We start from the raw sequence: 19,134 nt of genomic DNA on the forward strand, positions 1-19,134 counted from the left end.
ACTCGGCGCCCGCGGCGCAGCCCGCACCCTGCCTCCCCCCCGCACAGTGGTTGGGGCGGGGGCCCTGGCGCCTCGCCTGCTCTTGGGGGACCCTGGGGCTTGCGGGCCAGGGGCTGCGCCCTCTGATTGGTCGGGGACCTCGCGCCCCTTTCTCCCATTGGCTTGTTTTGGGGGGGAGGGTTGCGCCCCTTCCTCTGATTGGCTGCTGGTAGGGGGATGCTTTGAACGGGTGCATTTTGGGGGGCTGCCGGGATTGGGGGGCTGGTGTCTGGCCTTTGAGCGAGGTTGCCTGGGTGGGGGGGTCCTGGGCCTGGCCTGGTCTTGGGCCTTTGTGGTCTCTGACCCCTGGGGGGCACCTGGGGAATGCTGGTTGAGGGGCCATGTGTCGCCCAACCTGGAGGAGCAGTGCGGCCCTCTGAGACGTGTCCGACTGGCGGCCTAGGTGTCATGCAGTTCATGATTGTGCGCTACCCCCCTTGCCCAGCTGCCCTGTTGCTGTGGGGCTCCTTCTTCCTCCTCCCCTCCCTCCATGTCCTGTTGGGGGGCAGGCAGTGCAGCTGGGAGCTAGGCGTGAGTCTGGGGGAGTCAGAAAAAGGTGGGGGTGATACCTCAATCCTGCCTTGGGAGCGTGCATGTTGTTCAGGGACTTGGCCCATCCGCCTGCTATGGCAGGAGTGGTGCCTGGGGGCGGGGATGAGTCGATGTGGCGTACAGCGCTGGGCACGTAGAAGTTGGGCAACCCTGCTCTAAATGATGGGCTGCCCCAGCAACACTGCAATGGGAAGTCCTGGAATAGTGACTGCCTTTCCCCATGTTTTTGGGATTGTGTTGATTTCTTTTTTTTTTTTTTTTTTTTCTGTTGGGAACCATCACTGCCTGGTCGGTGCAGTGGTAAGGTGACATTTTACAAGAAGCCCATGTATTGGGATGTTTGACATAATTGCGGTAGGTGTAGCACCAGTGTCTGAGCAAGGAAAAAGTGCTCAGGAGACTTTTTATCTGATCACTGCACACACTCTTGTGTTTGTATTTAGCACGTTATGCCTCAGGTCCTCTGGAGGCCTGGCAAATTATAACCATGCATATATCTCCAACTAAGCAAAAGGCACTTATGCAGCATAATGCATTTGCAGTGTATTGTGTGCTAAATATTGAAGTTGTTTCTGAAAGAAAAGTCGAAGGTGTAAACTCCATCAAGGGAATATTTGTTTTGGTACCAGCTCGTGCATCTTTCCTCATCAGTTTCTACTATATTTTCTCTATATGATGCGGGAATGCTGCAGCTTGACCTTTGTAACTTCAGTGGAATCTGAATCTCTGAGGTCAGACTGGCATAGCAGCTGAGTGATGTTGTGCATACAGCAGCCAATAGACAGCTGTTACTTTGCATAAATCAGGCATACAAATTATTGGCAAAACGGTATGGAAAAAAATGAGATATCAGTGTTTTGATGGCTTTAACCATTCAATAGATTGAAGCAGCTTCAGTATTTAACATGCAATACATTGCAAATGTATTATGTTGCACGATTGCCTGTTTCTTACTTTGAGATATGTCTTTTGTTATATGTATTTATGTATGCTGTTCTATCATTGTTTTAATGGGAATAAAAGCTACAACTCCTGTATGGCTTCCCCATCTTCTTACAAATGTTTCATTATTACAGTTATGTGTTGGGCTTCTGGATATGCTTGAAATGCTTGCCAAAGTGCACGTCCTTATTAAAGTGAGCTGTTGTAGGTGTTTTTTCTGTAGTCTGTGTCTTTATTATGGAAACACAGTAAATATCAGGTCAGCTAACTCCTTCATTCTTAATAATTAAAAATACGCATATTATTCAAACTGATCCTAAAATAAAAAAATATGACTCCTGAATTGTTGGAATTATACCCTAGAGATGTGTCCACTTTTCCCAGTGAATCCTTGAGGCATATGAATGGACTGTTAGTTCTATGGACACCCATAATTATTCCCTGAATTAAGTATATGGAAGCATCTTTAAAAAGCTATGTCCGTATGAATGGGATAGTGGATTGTATGTGTGGCTACTACTAATGTATTAAATTTGACAAGATTGTGTAATGAAACCTGTGTTTATAGCCAACAGCTGTCTCTGAGCACTTGCATTACTAGCTTTCAAAGAATATCTCTGTACAATCTCCTCTATATTAATTTGCAGTGTAATAAGTAGCCACCTTTATAATGTGTTTTTGGCCACCTGCAACCATTGCCAGCTGTGCAAACTGAATCATAATTGACTTGTTAAGGCAGCTGGGGAGTGAGGCTGTTTTAAGATTAGGGATTTTGTTTTTAACTGGAAGATGTTAATAGATTAATTTGCCACTCTTATTTATGGGTTATCTGAAGCATACAGAAGTGAAAGTGCACTGCAGTCCATAAGTGGAAGTACCTTGAATCGCCTTTTCTGACGTGCTGTATTAAGCATCCACCTGCTATAATTGACAAATAGCATGGAAAATCAAATCATTCTAATGCACAGACTCAGTATGACTTTGAATCTTTGTGATAATCCTGATCACTTCAGGTATGAAGTTGGAAATTACTGCTTTCTCCTGATTTTTTGTTTGTTTGTTTTCACTTTCAACAGGGAGCCATTTTGCAGTCTCTGAAAGGTTCAAGTTACACACCTGTGGTAGTGCCACAGCTTTTGTCTTCCCAGCAGTTGGAGGGGTTTAAAACTATTGACTTAACTGAAAGAAAGAGAAAGGATAGAAACACTGAGAGGAGAAATGCAGTACCAAGGCAATTAGGGCTGCATGACAGGCAGCCAGAGGCAGATTAATACTTACTTTGTAAATGTTTTAGGGGCCCGACAGGCCAGATACAATGGCCTGGCAGGCTGCATCTGGCCTGTGGACTTGATTTTGCCTACCCCTGGGCCAGCGCGTTTCTATCCTGTCCTTTTTTCAAATCCTTTGTGCATTGTGTTTTAGATATTCTGTACACAGCACCTCAGGGGCACATATTTGGCAATGACCTTTATTTTCCTTTTTTATACATATACTATAAAGCAAGTACATCTTTTAAATTTAGTTTCCTTGTTACACTACTTTTATATTTATGTGTCTGGAAAATGTGATAGACAAGGTCCCCCTTCCTCAAGCTGCTTGTATTCTAAGGATGGGAAGGAAGTGTGATGGGCCCAAAGGCCAGAAACCTGCATGGCTTGGTGAGATCAGAGTAGGAAATTTTTGAGGAAGAAGTGGGTATGATGGAGGCTGTACCAAATTAAACGGAGTATAAAAATCAGGAAGCCAAGAACTGGAGGGAGAGAGCTGTTACAGAGGTAGATATGTATTTGAATAGCAACTGAAAAGAAGGTAGATGATAAATGAAAGCATAAACTCTGGCAGGAATTTGGTTGATGAAATCACTTTAGTCCAATCAAAAGAGGCAAGGATCGTCTCAGAGTGTTAGTGAAGTAAAAATTACAGGTGGTAGAGGAAATCATATTTCTTTGTAAGCAGATTTTTGCCATAATTCATGGTAGCCAGTTTGTAGGATCTGCTTTTTGAAAAACATTTCCTCATTAGGATGTTTGTCTGTCCTCCTGGGCCTCATTCAGAGCGTTGATTCTTTATATTCAGTGGTATAAATGAATAGATTTTTAGCAGCGAATCTAATAAACTGTGGGAGAGTGTTTAGGAACATCATAATGTAATTGTAGGTACTCAGATTATATGATGATGGATGTGATAAAAGCACTTGGATAGATCAATCCATTACACACAATTTGAGTAAAAAACTGTTTGTGTTTGGCTGAATTATTTTCTTTATTATACAGCTGAATAAATTGCAGCCATTCCTCCTTCCACAGAAATAAATAGATTCTCTTGTCCCAGCTGAATATGTTATTTCCATCTCTAGCCCACCAGTAAAACATAAATACTGTGGTCATGCATTACCTGATTAGCATCCAGCCAAAATGCACTAGAGCCAGAGTTCCTTGAAGCAATATGAACATTTGATGAATGAGAATGCAGAAGGAAGACCGCAGTGGTGACTCAGTAGTCAATGAGGTTATAAGTCTATTGTACTTCTCAGCCTTTTTGCTGATATAAGAGCAAATTCTTGCCAAAGGATCTCAGGAAATGCACTAGTTTTGCCTTTTAGGTGTGCTGGGATAATTAACTTAAGTGTAGGATAGAGTTTCTTGTGGACACGTGTAGTTCTACTTTTCTGCATGATAAATCATTCTTATATTAACAGCTGGAAGAAGACCAGCAGCATAATTCAATATAAAGCCTAGCTTTTATAGCCATCTTGCATATGGTTAGCAGTGAAAGAGAGTGCTTAGTGCTCAGCGCTTGTAGCATTAAGTTAATAACCATTGATGTTCAGGGAAACCCTATCTATGCAGACCTCTTCCATACCCTAGAGTAAAATCAGACCAGCCCTTCCATGCACCAGTTTTGTAAAAGGGATTCTCATTTGAGGTACTGCAGTGTCCTGTGACTTTCTGAGCTGAAGGTGGATCATTCAGGCAGTTCCAATCTTCTCCCATGCTTATCCTCTTGGAGCAGGGACAACAATACATTTTGGAAGCCACAGAATATTACTTTCTCTGTCTCTAAAAACACTCAAAGGGGCCGCTACCACTGTCAGGATACGGCTGTAGTATTTTTATCAGTTCCCCTGCGTGTTCCCATTGTTGAAAGCAAACGTCTCTCCCCAAGTGCAAATAAGCAGCATATAAGAGCATATAAAGGAATATAAACAGACACAAGTCTTGAAGAAATATAGCTACTGTTCAGTGTTATTTTGTTGTCAAGAACGGCCTCATCAGAAACTCTGGGAAGAAGAAAATAAACATTGAGCTTAGCCCAGGATAAAAATGCTATCTCTAGCTAAATGGCTTTGATTTGAGAACAGGTCTGCACAACGTTAGGCTGGGAAGGGAGTGTGAAAAAATGTACGTTCTTAATTTCTACAGTTATGCCAGTAGTCCCCTTTCTTCCCCACCTGGTGTGGATAAAGCTATATTGACAGAAAAGCACCTTTGGGGGATTTTTCAGTAGAGCCATGCTGGCAAAGCTGTTACCAGTAAAGCCTTTGTATTATTGACTATGTCTAATTTCCTTGCAAGGAGATAAAAGAAACTAACTGCTTTTTTCTACTTCCCTAACTAGAGGAGGAGGAGGAATACTTGTGCGGTCAGGCTGCCATAAAGTAGGTCTTTGCTCTGTAGACAGTCACATACCTGGGTGAAGCTGACCAGCAAAGCGTTCTTTCTTCATTATCCGTCCACGCTGAGCTAAGTAAGCTATTCCAGTGAACTTGCAGTTATGCCAGGATAGCTTCTGACAGCAGAGCTGTATCTGTCAGAGATCATTCCTTTTCATACCCTGACTGACAAACCTGTGCTGGCAGAAACTAATGGGGTAGGTCCAGTGTTGGGACCCAGAGTAACTGTGGCTTAGTCTTAAAATTAACAACTGGTATAAGGCCCAATTTAACGTTACTAAACATAACACCAGTTATACCAGCAAAATTGCATTTTTGCCAGGATAGTTTGTTTTGTTTGGGATGGTGTAGCAGCCAAGCAGCTCAGGATGCATTAGGGTTTGCCCATAGAGGTTAAGCCAAATGAACTGAAGTTGTGACTTTAAAGTGTTTTGGGTAAAGTGCATAGACCTCTGCCTAGATGCTCAATCAGAAGTAAAGTTGGCTTTAGCTTAATTCAGGCCATGCCCATGGTCTAGGCCAGCCAGGCAGGAGGCACTAAATCTCATTCGTTAAAGTGATGTCCTTTTTCAGAGTCAGCAATAAACACAGCCTCTCTTGGACGCTTTGGTAACAAAGGGACACTCCATATCTTTGTCGAATGGAATGGATCCATCAGAATGGAGTTTTCAGCCTTTCTCCTTAAGAATTTAGGGCAAGCTAGTATTGGATCTGTATGCCTCCGTAAGCAGCGGCAATATAGTGTACTTGATATAAGCGTGCGTGCTTAGCCTCAGGACTGAAAAATTGGCTCTGCACATACCCAAGTGTAATCAAAACATTCATCCATGGTCCTGTGGTATTAACAGCTCCCAAACTGATTAGCTCCCTTCATTTTCAGGGCTTATGATGGTTTTAGGGCTACTATTGGAAGACTTGAAAATGAGTGGAGGTATTAGACCTGAAATTTGCTGGCTCTCCTCATTTCCAAGATTTCCAGTACCAATCCTTAGACAGCTGCTTCCCCTTTCCCTTTTCCGGTACCAACTCCTATGCAGATAAACATGTTACAAAGTTGATGATGGGCTTGAAAGATGCTGTGCATGCAAGTCGTCTATGCACTTAACCAGGGTGCAGATAACCGATATGTTTTGTAATGTAGGCAGTAGTCAAAATATTGGGACTGGCACCACGGTATGTGTACAAGTAGAGTACACTATAATGCCACACTACCAAACCCAGGGCTTTGAGTATACCCCTCATTTACTCTTATAAGCTGCCAGCAAGATGGTTAACCGGGCTGTGGTTTTGGTGACGTAGATCAGTGGTCTCCAAAATGGGGTGCGTAAGACGATCCATTGGAGTGCGGGAAGGAAATATTAGAACTTCTATTTCTATTTATATAAATATACATATATTGGGGGTGCGTGCTCAAAAATGTTTTACTGATATGGGTGCGTGATCAAAAAAGTTTGGAGGCCACTGATGTAGATGACTGGTTTGCTGAAATCTGAACTAACTGCACTTTGAAGTCAGTAGCACAGCTCTTGGGTCAAGATTTCAACCCCCATCAATAATTCACATCCCAGTAATCCAACGCTAACAACTCACAGCCCCCAAAGAAGCTGGATTCAAGCTAGCAGACTAGAAGTGAAGCATGTTGTTCTTCACTGCTAGCTTCTTAAATTTTCAGGTGTTCAGAAGGATGTGTTTTTGTTTGCTTTTTTACTTTTTGTGCACTTTTGTGGTATGGAAAATATTTAAATATTAGCATATCAATTTTCCTGTAAAGGACAGATGGTACTGGCAGAATTCACTTGTAGGTAAAGGTATGTGGGCATTGTAACTCCAAAAGTAGAAAGCAGCTACTATTCTGTGCATCTTAAATAAAGATAAAGCAGTCTGTTCAAATCCCTGTTCAGCTCTTAATTGAATTATTATTTTCCAGAAGTATAATATTAGGGTCCTGTGATTGAGAGAATTAGTTAAGGGAGGAAATCAAAAATTAAAAGCTTGTGAGTATTTAGCAACTAATCCACTACACATCTTCTCTCCCTGGCATTGCAGTATCAGCACGACTGAAGTCACAGGGATCAGTTTTCATTTTCTGTTGCATCAATATATGGTTGATTAGTTTCTTTTTGTAGTGACGTTTTCTTACATTAGGGCCTTACTGAATGCACTACCTGAATCGATGCAACTATTGCTGTGCATCAGGACTCCTGAATACACTCCTCTCAGCACATTCTTTTTTTCACCAATGGCGGTACAAAAAAGACGGGTCTCTTTCCTTTCTCTTTGACCTCAACTTATGCCACCAGTGACACAGACAGTGTGCATTCTTTGCATTGGACATTGAAGGAATCATTATTCAGTGTATCAAAAAAGGAATACAATGCGTCTTCCTTGAGATTCAGGGTTTTTAAATCAATGCACTAAAAGCTTCCATTATGCTAATTTTTTTGTCTTGTATATATTATCCTACAATCCTTCCATCTTTTCTTTTAATGATGGAAAGTTAAACAAATAAATGATTGAAGCCAGTACAGCAAAAGTTTTTATCATCTGGAACCCAGAAGCTAACATAGGTGTCATGCTGCGATGAACTGAAATGCCATGTTTTTCTGCCTCGTCATTGAGTTTGTAGCAAGAAATGTGCCTACTTTGGGTGAGGCTGTTGCTGGATTGTATGTGTGGGAAAGGGGTAATGGATGTTTTGTAACGGGGCAACTAGTGCAAGGTGCTGTTGTGGTTTAGAGATAAATCTGTTGGGTATTGGTGTGTTTGGTTTGGGAGCCAGCCCAGAATGCTAAATATGGGTAGGGGGCTTGTGCTGGGGATGGCAACACTGACAAAGGGACTACTGAATTCATAGTGGGGATGCTTCTACTCCTGGCAAGAGCTTGATTCAGGCCATATCTCTTTCCCATGCTCCAGAGTTGAGTGCAGTGAAAGATGAAAGCTTTACTAGAATTGGTTAGGAGTGAGAGCAGAGCAGGAAGAGAGTGGCTGGAGACATGGCACCCAAGAAGGCAAGTACCCTCCTGGGTCCTGCTGCTTCCTGACTGGTCTATTCAGCTGCTATTGCAGGACCACACATCACTCAGAGTCTCGGGTTTAACTCCACATTTTGTACCTTTTTCGTTTTCAAAGTCATTTTGGGGGTGCTCGCTCATATTTGGCTTCACCTCAACCACCCTTTCAATTGTTGAGGACTATTACTGGTAATAGAATAAATTGTATTGTTTGTCGCCTTACCAAAAATTTTGCAGAATTAATATAATTGCTATTACAAATAACACATGGCACAGCTAAAGAATAAAATAGGAAAGCAAAGTAAGACAGTATCAAAAGTGTAAAAATGGATTTCTGGGTAAGATTTCTAAAGGTATGGAGAATTACACAGGCAAAGATGCCCAGAGAAACTTGCCAGACGGCAGAAGCTGCAAAATAGAAGCATCAACTTTGATGAGATCTTGGAATGGACAAAAAAAGGCAAGTGTTAAAAAAGTGGGACAAAGTCTTTGGCTCTGGGAAGAGTAAGTTCCCAGAGAGTTTCAAGACAAGGAGGACAATTTTAAATTGCATCCAAAATGAACAAAGAGCCAATGGAGTGGCTGGAGGATTTTGTTGATTAAGTTGTATTTCTTTACATGTTTAGGAGCAGTTGTCATGTACTGACACCTGGAAAGCTGGATGCAGGGTTTGCACCAGAACAGAATAGGGGGTTAAATAGTCAAGGCTGATCATTTCATGAGCTCTCTCTTGTTGGAGACTGCTCACAGGTATTTGGATACGTGTACACAAAACAGTATTGTGGGAGCTTTCCTAAAAATAAAGGAAAATGTGTGGGTTTTCTCCTCATCTGCTTGGTTGTTTCTGCCACGTCTTATTGATGTCTTGCTTTCACAGTGAGCTGATGTTATGAAGTATTTATATCCATTATCATTGCAGTCATCGTGTCATCACCTGATTCTGTACAGAGTGAGGCATAACTGCTATTTTGAGGAGGGAATTGATCCCTTCATGGTTGCTGTGGCTAGTTTAGCATCTTGCCCACTGGCATCACCTCCCGTGCACATCACATTCACATAGTTTAGCGTGAATGTAAGCCTCAAAGATGCAAGCAATTGATTGTTACCTCTGATCACATAGCATCTGCATCCATCCTTCTGATGCAGCAGAATCTCTCTCTGACACTCTAGCATTGCCATTCATATTTTCCTAAGATGTCGAACTTTTACAGGTTGTATAGAAAAATAGCAAGAAATTGGAGAGAGAAATACACACAGGTTGAGAATGATCTACAGATGGGTAGTATAGAGAGAGAGCAGAGAATGCTCTCTTATTATATCATCAGATGTCTGGCTATCCTAGAAAAATGAGAAATCACCTTCAAAAAAGTGTAGAGGCCCAGGAAAATATTTGTGTGAGGTGCATTGATAGCCCTAGTTGTAATGTCAAACTTAACATATAGTTGAACATCCTTGCAAATTTGTGTTAGATTTTTGTGCAAATTATTGTTGTATGTAGTCTTTATGTAGGATCTGAGTGGGGCAAAATCAACAGTTCAGTCACCCTAAAGTGGGACCGTTATGAAATAAGTGGTAACTCACCAATTACCACCAGGCTGGTGCGGCTGATTTACTGTAAACAGCTTATTGGATGTAAAGCATATAAAGGATACTAAGAGTTTTCAGTGCGCATGTCTACACAAGGTACTACATTGCCATAGCATTGGCAGACAAAAACCAGGATGCCACAACTACATCACTGTAGCCACAAGCGTCTAAAAATAACCGTGCAGCTAAATATAGTGCAGCTAAAAATAACCATATGCCACTGGCACAACGCAGTAACGGCTGTTACAATGGCGTCGTAGGGGCACATGTAGATACACCCATTGCTAGATGAATTGACCCAGCTCACTCTACTCTTTAATACTTCCTTAGTCACATTCAAACTTGGGCATCTATTGCTTTACTATGCGTGGAGACAGCACTTGTGGGAGAACTGAGAAAAGTGGAGAATCTAAGAGTCCAGAGACATAACTGATTTTTTTGTAGGGATTACAACTGATATTGTGGAGGAATTTGAAGGCAAGAATAGGAGCCTCAGGGTGGTAGGGTCGCCAACCCTCCTGGATTAGCTGGGAGTCTACTGGAATTGGCATCGGTGACTACTGAAAGGAATTTGGAAAATAGATATTGTGAACGAGTTGAACAGTACCGTTAATAACATTACGTCACATTGGGGGAAAAAAATCTCCCGGAGTTGCTTCAGTCAGAGTTGGCAACCCTAAGGTTCATAAAGGCTGTCAAGAAAAGGTATTTTGACCTGTGTCCGCATCAGCCCCCATAAGCTCAGGCTTAAAACCTGTTCAGGTATTTCATGGCAGTGTCCCTTTCAGTAATGTAGGGCACAACATGGTTTCCAGCTCAATTGTTTTCATACTTTCTACAGCTGCACATACTTTTTTGAAAAGTCTCATTTGCCCAATGAGCATTTTGCACCAGCCTTATGGCATTGGTGCAGGTACACAGGGTGGGAGGTACTGCAGTGATATAAAAAGTGACTTGCAGAGTCATTTCTGACTTGAAGCCATGCATACCACTCTTTTTCATACAGGTGGCGGGTAGGTTTGTCCTAATGGAGCTATTTTGGTGCACAAAACACATAAAGGGCCTAATGGAAAACAAAGGATGCCCTCACTCCTATCAAACTGATTTAGGAGCAAGTTCTCGGAAGACTGACATTCTCTGTTTAGCCTCAGAATGCTTTCTGGGTAGCATCAGTAGAAGCTACACATACCACACTGCCAGTATGTCTCCTCTTTGTTCACATGGCCTGTCTACTGGGAAATTAATTTTGTACTGCACTTTCAGTCTTTGGCCTGTATGCTAAGCCTGTCAAGAAAGCTCCCAGCTACAGTCGTGGTTTGAGCACAATCAAAAATTGCAATCATTTAAACTTTTTTGCCAAACCTTTCTTTGGAAAGCTTAGAAGGAAACCCCTTTCCAGACCCAGTTCTGGAGCCAACAGAGACTTTGGCTTGAGAACTGTGGTTCCAGGGAGATGTACTGTGCTGCATATTTTGCTGATTATTGTAGCAATACACACAAAAAACCCCCTAATATTATGCCAATTTTTGGCATTTTGGAGATATGCACCTTCATCTTGCTAACCAGATTGCTTTTGAGGTAATTAAAGTAATCAACAAATCCCGCATGCTCCAAGGAGTTGGTGTGCCAAACCAGTTTGATCAAGGATCCTTGGATTCCACACAGGACCTTGGACTTATCACCTAATTGCTCTGCCCTAGTGTACTCTCTTGTAAGTCAGCTTTGCCCATCTGTAAACAAGTGTGCTCCGATCAAGATCTCCTCGCAGCAGGCCAGTTCTTTGGCCAGTGTAAATTAACATAGCATAGTTCAAGTGCAGCTATAGCAGGCTATTACCGAAGCTGAGTCTCTGACTCATTAATTGTAGAATAACTTTTTCTTGACTTTATTGGGAACTCTCAGAGCCGCAGCAAAATTGTAAATGTTGCCCTAAACTTTCTCCTCTGGTTTGGCTTCTTCCCATATTTCCTTGCAATGGCTTATCCATCCTAAGGCCAGGTTCCCTAGGATCAAATTGGCACTTCCACCTCCTTTTATCCTCAAGGTCAAAAAGACATTCCTGACGCAGTGAGTCAGCAACTGCCATCCTAGCTCCAGAACCTGAAAAGCCCTGCCTCTTTCATACCATCTGGAGCTTGATATATCCATGCTTGCCACTTAATTCAGTCCTTGGCTTGGATAATTAAATCTTTACTAATCAAATCACAAAATTAAAAATAAAACTTCCAGCATTTATTTTGATTGTTTTAGGCAGTTAGTTATTGGATTAAAAGACTCGCTGTTGCTAGTCCAAGTAATTGAATTACTTATTGCTTACTTATCACCAATGGCCAAAATACAGAGTAAGTTGAAACAAAGGACTCTCAGGAAAGATAGGCATGATAATAGGAGCTATAACCAAATGTGGGGTTGTTCACACTTTGTCATTGACGTTAGCAATGCTGTCATGTTCTACAGAGACTGTTATCTATACACCTTGGTAATCATATGCCTAACCAACAAAAAAAGAATTCTTTCAATGAAGGGAACAATAATACATTTGAAGAAAGCTGTATAAAAATGCTTGCTTACATCATAAATCACCATGAGAGAGTTTGGGTGAAAGATGGTATAGTGGGGCAATTATTATCTATTTGTAAACTCTTTCTTTTCTAACACTTCTGGGTTATAACATAGATGCTCCGAGTAGCTGGATAGACGATGGCCTAACCATTGTTCAGTGCACCTCAACTTCTATCTCCCTAACAATTTACGTTAAATGTAATCACACCTGGCTTAAGTGTCACTCACTGACCTGTCATTGATTGTTTCCCCCACACCCTTGTTTGTTCTTTGCCTACATTATGTTTATGGGCTTACTCACGAATGCAGCGTTTCTTTTACTTTTTCTCCAAAGCCTAATAGCATGAAGCTAACATGAAGTCACATCACACACCCTACCGCAGAAGCATCACGTGACATGTATATGATGTGTTGCTCATCGTGGGGGAGCCAGTGAGAGGCTGTTTTCAATATGACATGCTGTCTAATGGGTCATAAAAACCACTTTTCTGAGTTGCTTATTAAAAATAGAAAGGGTATTGATTTCCCACCCTCCCATCATTCAACTGAATGATGTTATGGTGACACTTTTCTGTATCTTGGATTTGTGTCTTCTAGGGAAGGCCTGTACTATGTATGTGCTCAGGTTCCATGGGGCTCCTTTGTTGCTGATGAGATTAACAGAAGGTAGAAGGTGCCTGGGTTTGTTCCTTCTTTTTTTTAGCTTGTCAGCAACAAGCCAAATGCCAGTATTTATGGGAATAAATTATGACTAAAATAATTTGCATTTAAAATGCAAATGAACAAAAGCATCAGTGAGGGGCCTTCTGCTTTCTTCCCGGTGCACAGGCGGGTACTGGCAGCAGCTCAGACCAGCAAGGCAGTCAGTATAAAATAAAGTTAATTGGACTTGCTGAAAAATCAAACAGGCTTGGCCTCACGCTAATACCCAAGTCTGTGATTTAATGTGACATTGGAGACGAAGGACTGGGAAGGTGCTGAATGACTGACTAAACCAATCAGCAGAGCTGTAAATTATGCTTCTGAGATTCCCAATGGCAGATTGAGAGGGTCCAATAAAATCACAAGGGTGAATAAAACCTAGCCTGGAAGCAATTTGTCAAGATTTCTAGGCTTACATCAATTAGAATTTAAGCTCCATTGTTCTCTCTCTCTCTCTCTTCCTCTCTCGCTCAAAATTTTCTATTTTAGCAGTATTTGAATGCCAACTTGAGAATGCAGATCTGTGCATGGGGAAAGCTACCTTACAACCAGTTTAACTGAGTGTTCTACCAAAATGGAAAAAATTAAATTGAGAAAACAGTGGCTGTCTGAACATAGCATTTTCTTGTCAAAGACCTGGATTTGTTTCTCAATCCAATATCATGATATCTGGGCCATTCGTTACTGTGAGAACAGTAGAGAGAACACTGTTGATCCCCTCTGCTGAAGGCAGGCAGTAGCAAAGAATCTGATCCCTGGTTCCTCTTAGGTGAAACATGATCACTGTAATGTAAGGAGCTTGAGGGAGGGAAAGTGGGATGAACCTTGTTAAACTCCCTCAAAACAGTTACCTCATTCAGTGTTTCAGGAAGGGAGGGTTGCTTCTAAGCAGTTATTTCTGCCACACCTCCTAAAAGTCTGCTGATTTCAGTTATTGGTCTACCTACTCATCAGTGGCAAATGGAAAATACAGCTGTATCTAGGAATGGAAACAGAACAAATATGTTAATAAAATCAAGATGTTTCCTCTCCTTATAGTATGTTCCTCCATGTGATAGATAAAAAGGGGACAATAAGGTGTTACTCTTGTAATAAAAAATGACCACAGTGTATTCACCCATTTAATATCTTGTCTCTCTGTTCTCTCTTTATAGCCATGTTACAGAAGATCGCCGTGTCCTCTGTGAGTAGAAAGATAGCAAACAGATGAATCTCCAACCGCTGCTCCAGTAATTGGTTTGTCATTATGGAGCACCGCAACAGGGATGATATGGACTCAAAAGAGGAAAGTCCACAAGTATGGTCTGAATCTGCTGAGCAGGAGCAGAATACTGCTCAGGTGACTAGCTGCTCTGAGAACTCTCTGTAATGACTTTCTGTAGTTGGGCTTGCTTACAGGAGCTCAGCCAATGGGTAGTTTCTCTGAAGCCTGCCAGCTTCTGCTTCAAGAACTAAGCTTTCATTTAAGAAGTCTCAACCTGGCCATTATGTTTGCAAAGTTAAGCTTCAGAAAGCAGATGGAGTGGAAGTTAATGCTGTGCCTGAGTTTGCAAACAACCCAAAGAGAGAACTAAAATAAAACCTACCATCATTTAAATACCCACATTGTCCATGATTTCACTGCTGATACAAGCTAGGGGTGTGTGAAGGGGACCCTATTCAATTTAGATTTGGATTCGGCCTGAACTGGGGACAGTGATTTGATCTGTTGATTCGGATCACTGTCCCTGTTTCGATTTGGCTGAATTTGAATCTGACAATTCGATGCTGATTTGGTGAATCAGCGATACAGGCACAGCTTTTAAAAGTTTTTTCTACATACCTTGAGGTAGCAGGCGCAGCTTGTGATCACTGTGGTGCTGGGACGGATGGGGCGACCCACAGCAGCGCGGGGTGCTCTCCAAGGTGCTCAGCAGCCAACCCAGCAGTGAACTAGAACTACTTCCAGTCCACTTCCAGATCTGCCGGGGAGCATGCAGGCCGCGCCCCCCCCCGGCCCAGCAGTCAGCCCTAGGGGCATCCCAGGTGCCCCCCTAGACCAAGGATGCACCAATTGCCAAGCCAGGGGAGCACTGAGGGGGCCCCTCAGCATGCTCCCCAGTAGATCCAGAAGTGCTTCTAGTCTGCTTCTGGGTCTGCTGCCAAGCATGCTGGGGAGCCTCCCGTGCTTCTGTGGGATGCTGCATCTGTCCCAGCACTGCAGCGTTCAGAGTCCCTGCTACCTAGATGTATGTAGAAAAAATATTTAAAGCTGTGTCTGTGTCCAAATCACCGAATCTGTCCAAATCTCTGAATTGATTCGGAGAGATTAAAGGGTCCTCTGATTCGATTCGGAGATTCGACCGCTGAATCGGGCCAAATCTCCACCGAATCTAATACCGAAGCTTTGCACAGCCCTAATACAAACATGTAGGAAGGGGACATAATATAAAGATTTGTCCAATCTGCTGTTAGTGGCATCTCATTTTTGGCATCCTGCCTAGTAGGAGCTGAGGCTATAGGTGGATTACCACAACTCATTTTTCTCCTGCTCATTCTCTAGTTATAGCATAATGTTAATTGGAAAAGGGGATGATGGCAACAGAACTACAAAATCTGCAGTGACCTATAGGGCCAAATCCTGCTTACCTTTTTTACACATAAATAAGAAAAGATTTTGGCCCACAATATTGATACACTGGATATTTGTGCAGTTAAATCTTTAGTTTATTGATGCTGAACTATGTGACTAGCTGTCCTGTTCTACCCGTGACAAGGTTCCATTTCAGATGTGAATGAAAATCTTCCCCATATATGAGTTACTATAATAAAACACTTTGGAGATCCCTGTGCATACATATCTTCCTGTTTATCTATATTCATAATAAAGTGAAATTTTAGTTTTTAATAATAGTGAATATCTAAGCTACTGTCTTTGTTAAATTATGTCAGGGTCAGGAAGATGTAAAATAGCATGTTCTTGCTATGCTTGTAATTTATTTAGGTCTTCTAGGTGAAAATAACATTTATTTAAAAGAACATGTTCAAGAATGGAGGAGGAATAACTTTTTTAAAAGTACTCAAGTAAAATTGCTTATTTCATGTTTTTATCTTTTTTCCAATTCACTGTCGTTTTTTAACATTTAAAACTTGATAAGATACAGTTATGCTGTTGGTTAGAGCAGGTTGGAGGATTAAAATGAAAATTTAAAAAGTTTATTGTAGCTCACTAAAGCATTTCTATTAATTTTAGCTTTCCTGAATAGTTTAGGTAATTTTTTGAGGCAATCTGGTATCTGCCCAAGATCATGAGCAAGTCCAAAGAATTTGGCTTTCCTAATTACTTGATTTTTTTGGACTTGAAGGAACCACACTTCTCTATGCTTAGGTTTCAGTACCCATTAAACATTATCTCTTGCACTTGGGAATTGTGAGGATTAACAGATACTTACACTGTGCCCTCTAAATGCATTGTATTATGTGCATTGTTATTAATAGGTTTTATAAGATATTTTGTGTAATCTACATTTAGCACCTATGCTAATGTAGTCAGTCTTTTCCTGGCTGGGGTAGGGGGAATCTCAAAAGACTAAGTAAAATTAAGCAGGCAAGGTTCTTTGGAGAGACATGATATCTTTTATTAGACCAACTAAATAGTTGGAACAAAATGTTCTTTTCAAGCTTCCAGGCACGAACACCCTTCTTTAGGCATAAGAAGACTCTGCTGGTGTTGTGTTGCCAGCAGAGTCTCCCTATGCTTGAGGAAGTACTATTTAGTTGGTCTAATAAAAGATATTGCATCTACCCAAAGAACCTTCCCTGCTCCTTAGACCAACACGGCTACAACCAACAACCCTGCAACATGGTAAATAAAATTTAATTACTTTATAGCATTTTATATTTACAAAACAAGATGTTATTTAAAACCGTGAAAATACAGTATCTGCATACAATCTGGCTAAAATATTTTGAAAAAGGATACTTAAAGTTAGATTTGTATTTAAGTGACCCAGTTTACCCAAGTGCTGAACGTTCAGTTCGGGAAGTGAATATTTTTTAGTTAGCAATCAGCCTGAGAATACCAGCTTATTGCAGATGGGCTGTTGAACAGCTAGGTGGAAGATAACATTTTTTGTTCATTATCACCTTAGTTAGATTTGAACTGCTGTCCTGGGGATGTATTTCTTTAGCAATCTTAGGATTCATTACTAATACTTTTGATTATATTTTTCTTAATTAAACGGCCATATTTTCTACTAATACTCCATGGGCATGTTACAGGGAAACAATCAAACACATATCAGAGATGCAATGATATTACTGGAAGCATATCTACAGAGTTAATAATTTTTAGCCATTCAGCAAATAAGAACCAAATAGTTACTAACCAAATATAAGGCTAATTGAATGAACTATTAAAAATTCGGAAAGTTATATTAACATTTCAAGTATAGATTAGTTGTGTTTTGCAAATTTCAAAATGGAGAAGAATGATTTAAGAACTAGTTCAAGGAAGGCCCCAAATAACATCTCTAGTTAACATGCAGAGTGAAAAGGAAAAACAGTAATGTTTTTTATGTCCAGGTTTCTGCCTTGCTCATATTTACCTTAGACTTTCTGATCCAAATTTCACAATGATTTTTGGCTTGCTTTCATAATTGGCCGCCATTTGGATTGAAGAGGTTTTTTCATTGTCTGTCTGTTCATGGATGCTCAGACATAGGCATAAGTCTATAAATATGTATTTAAATGTCTTGTCTTACGTTTCTCTTCCAGGTGCACTTTGTCCCGGAAGGTGGAACAGTGGCACAGATTGTGTACAGTGATGATCAGGACCGTCCTCCACAGCAGGTGGTCTATACAGCAGATGGCACCTCCTACACCTCAGTGGACACCTCGGAGCACACACTTGTTTACATCCACCCTGTGGAAGCCACGCAGGCATGTGCAGTTGTGTATCCAGTCCCTTTCCCACCTGTGCAGACTCTAAAAGGAAAAATATTTGTTCAGGATTAAAGCCATCTACTTTTGAAGCATTGTGATTATAGGATCAGAGGCAAACAGGGCTGGAAGGGACCTCACAAGGTCATCTAGTTCAGCCTCCTGCTCAAGGCAGGATCGTCCTAGTAAAATGTCTGTCCGGCCTGCTCTTGAAAATTTCCAAGGATGGAAATTCCTGTTCCCAAGCTAGGACCACTCTCATAGTTGGAGAGTTCTTCCTGAAATTCAACCTAAATTTCCTTTGCTGCAGCTAGAGGCCATCGCTCCTAGTCCTCTCCCCTAAGGCCGCTGAGAAAAACGTATCTCCATCCCCTCTATAATCACCTTCCAGATAGTTGAAGACTGCTATCAAGTCACCATTCAGTCTTCTCTTCTCCAGACTAAATAACCGTAGTTATTTCAGCCTTTCCTCCTAAGTCTTGCCTCCCAGACCCCTAATCATTCTTGTCACTCTGTGCTGGTCTCTCTCTAATTTGTCCACATCCTTCTTGAAGTGTGGGGCCCAAAACTGGACAGAGTACTCCAGGTGAGGTCTCATCAGTGCTGAATAGAGAGGAAGAATCACCTCCCTTTGTTTGCAAGGTATGATCCAGGATGCTGTTGGCTTTTTTGCAACTGTTGATTTATATTCAGTTTATGGCCCACTGTAACCCCTACATCCTTCTCTCTAATACTGCATCTTAGCCATCCATTCCCCAGTCTGTATTTCTGGATGCAATTATTCCATCCCAAGTTCAGGACTTTTCACCTGTCCATGTTGAATCTGATCTAACCGATTGCAGGCCATTCTTCCAGTTTGTCCAGGTAATTCTGGATCCTAGCCCTACCTTCCAAAGTGTCTATGACTCCATCCAACTTGGTGTCATCTGCAAATTTCATAGATTTCATAGACATTAGGGCTGGAAGGGACCTTGGGAGATCATCGAGTCCAGCCCCCTGTCCAAAGGGCAGGAAGTCAGCTGGGGTCATAGGATCCCAGCAAGATAAGCATCCACTTTACTCTTGAAGGTGTTCAATGTAGGTGCTTGAACCACTTCCGCTGGCAGACTGTTCCAGACCTTGGGGGCTCGGACAGTAAAGAAA

At 41.6% G+C, this 19,134-nt stretch overlaps 1 protein-coding gene across 4 annotated transcripts in view; it reads left to right on the forward strand.

The window, feature by feature from the left end:
• The window catches only part of PRDM10 (PR/SET domain 10), a 64,537-nt gene that overhangs the window by 397 nt on the left and 45,006 nt on the right, over positions 1-19,134 (forward strand). For 2 of the 4 annotated variants that reach the window (XM_019546997.1, XM_019546998.1), the window contains exons 2-3: positions 14,226-14,410; positions 17,827-17,991. In XM_019546997.1, the coding sequence (XP_019402542.1) occupies positions 14,318-14,410; positions 17,827-17,991 (258 nt within the window). In that variant the 5' untranslated portion in view covers positions 14,226-14,317. Of the gene's footprint in view, positions 1-11,881; positions 12,769-14,225; positions 14,411-17,826; positions 17,992-19,134 lie in introns of those variants that run through there. The other 2 variants (XM_019546996.1, XM_019547000.1) reach the window with 2 other exon arrangements.

The sequence above is a fragment of the Crocodylus porosus genome, unplaced genomic scaffold (genome assembly GCF_001723895.1).
Source record: "Crocodylus porosus isolate Cpor-Errol unplaced genomic scaffold, CroPor_comp1, whole genome shotgun sequence".
Lineage (NCBI taxonomy): Eukaryota > Metazoa > Chordata > Crocodylia > Crocodylidae > Crocodylus > Crocodylus porosus.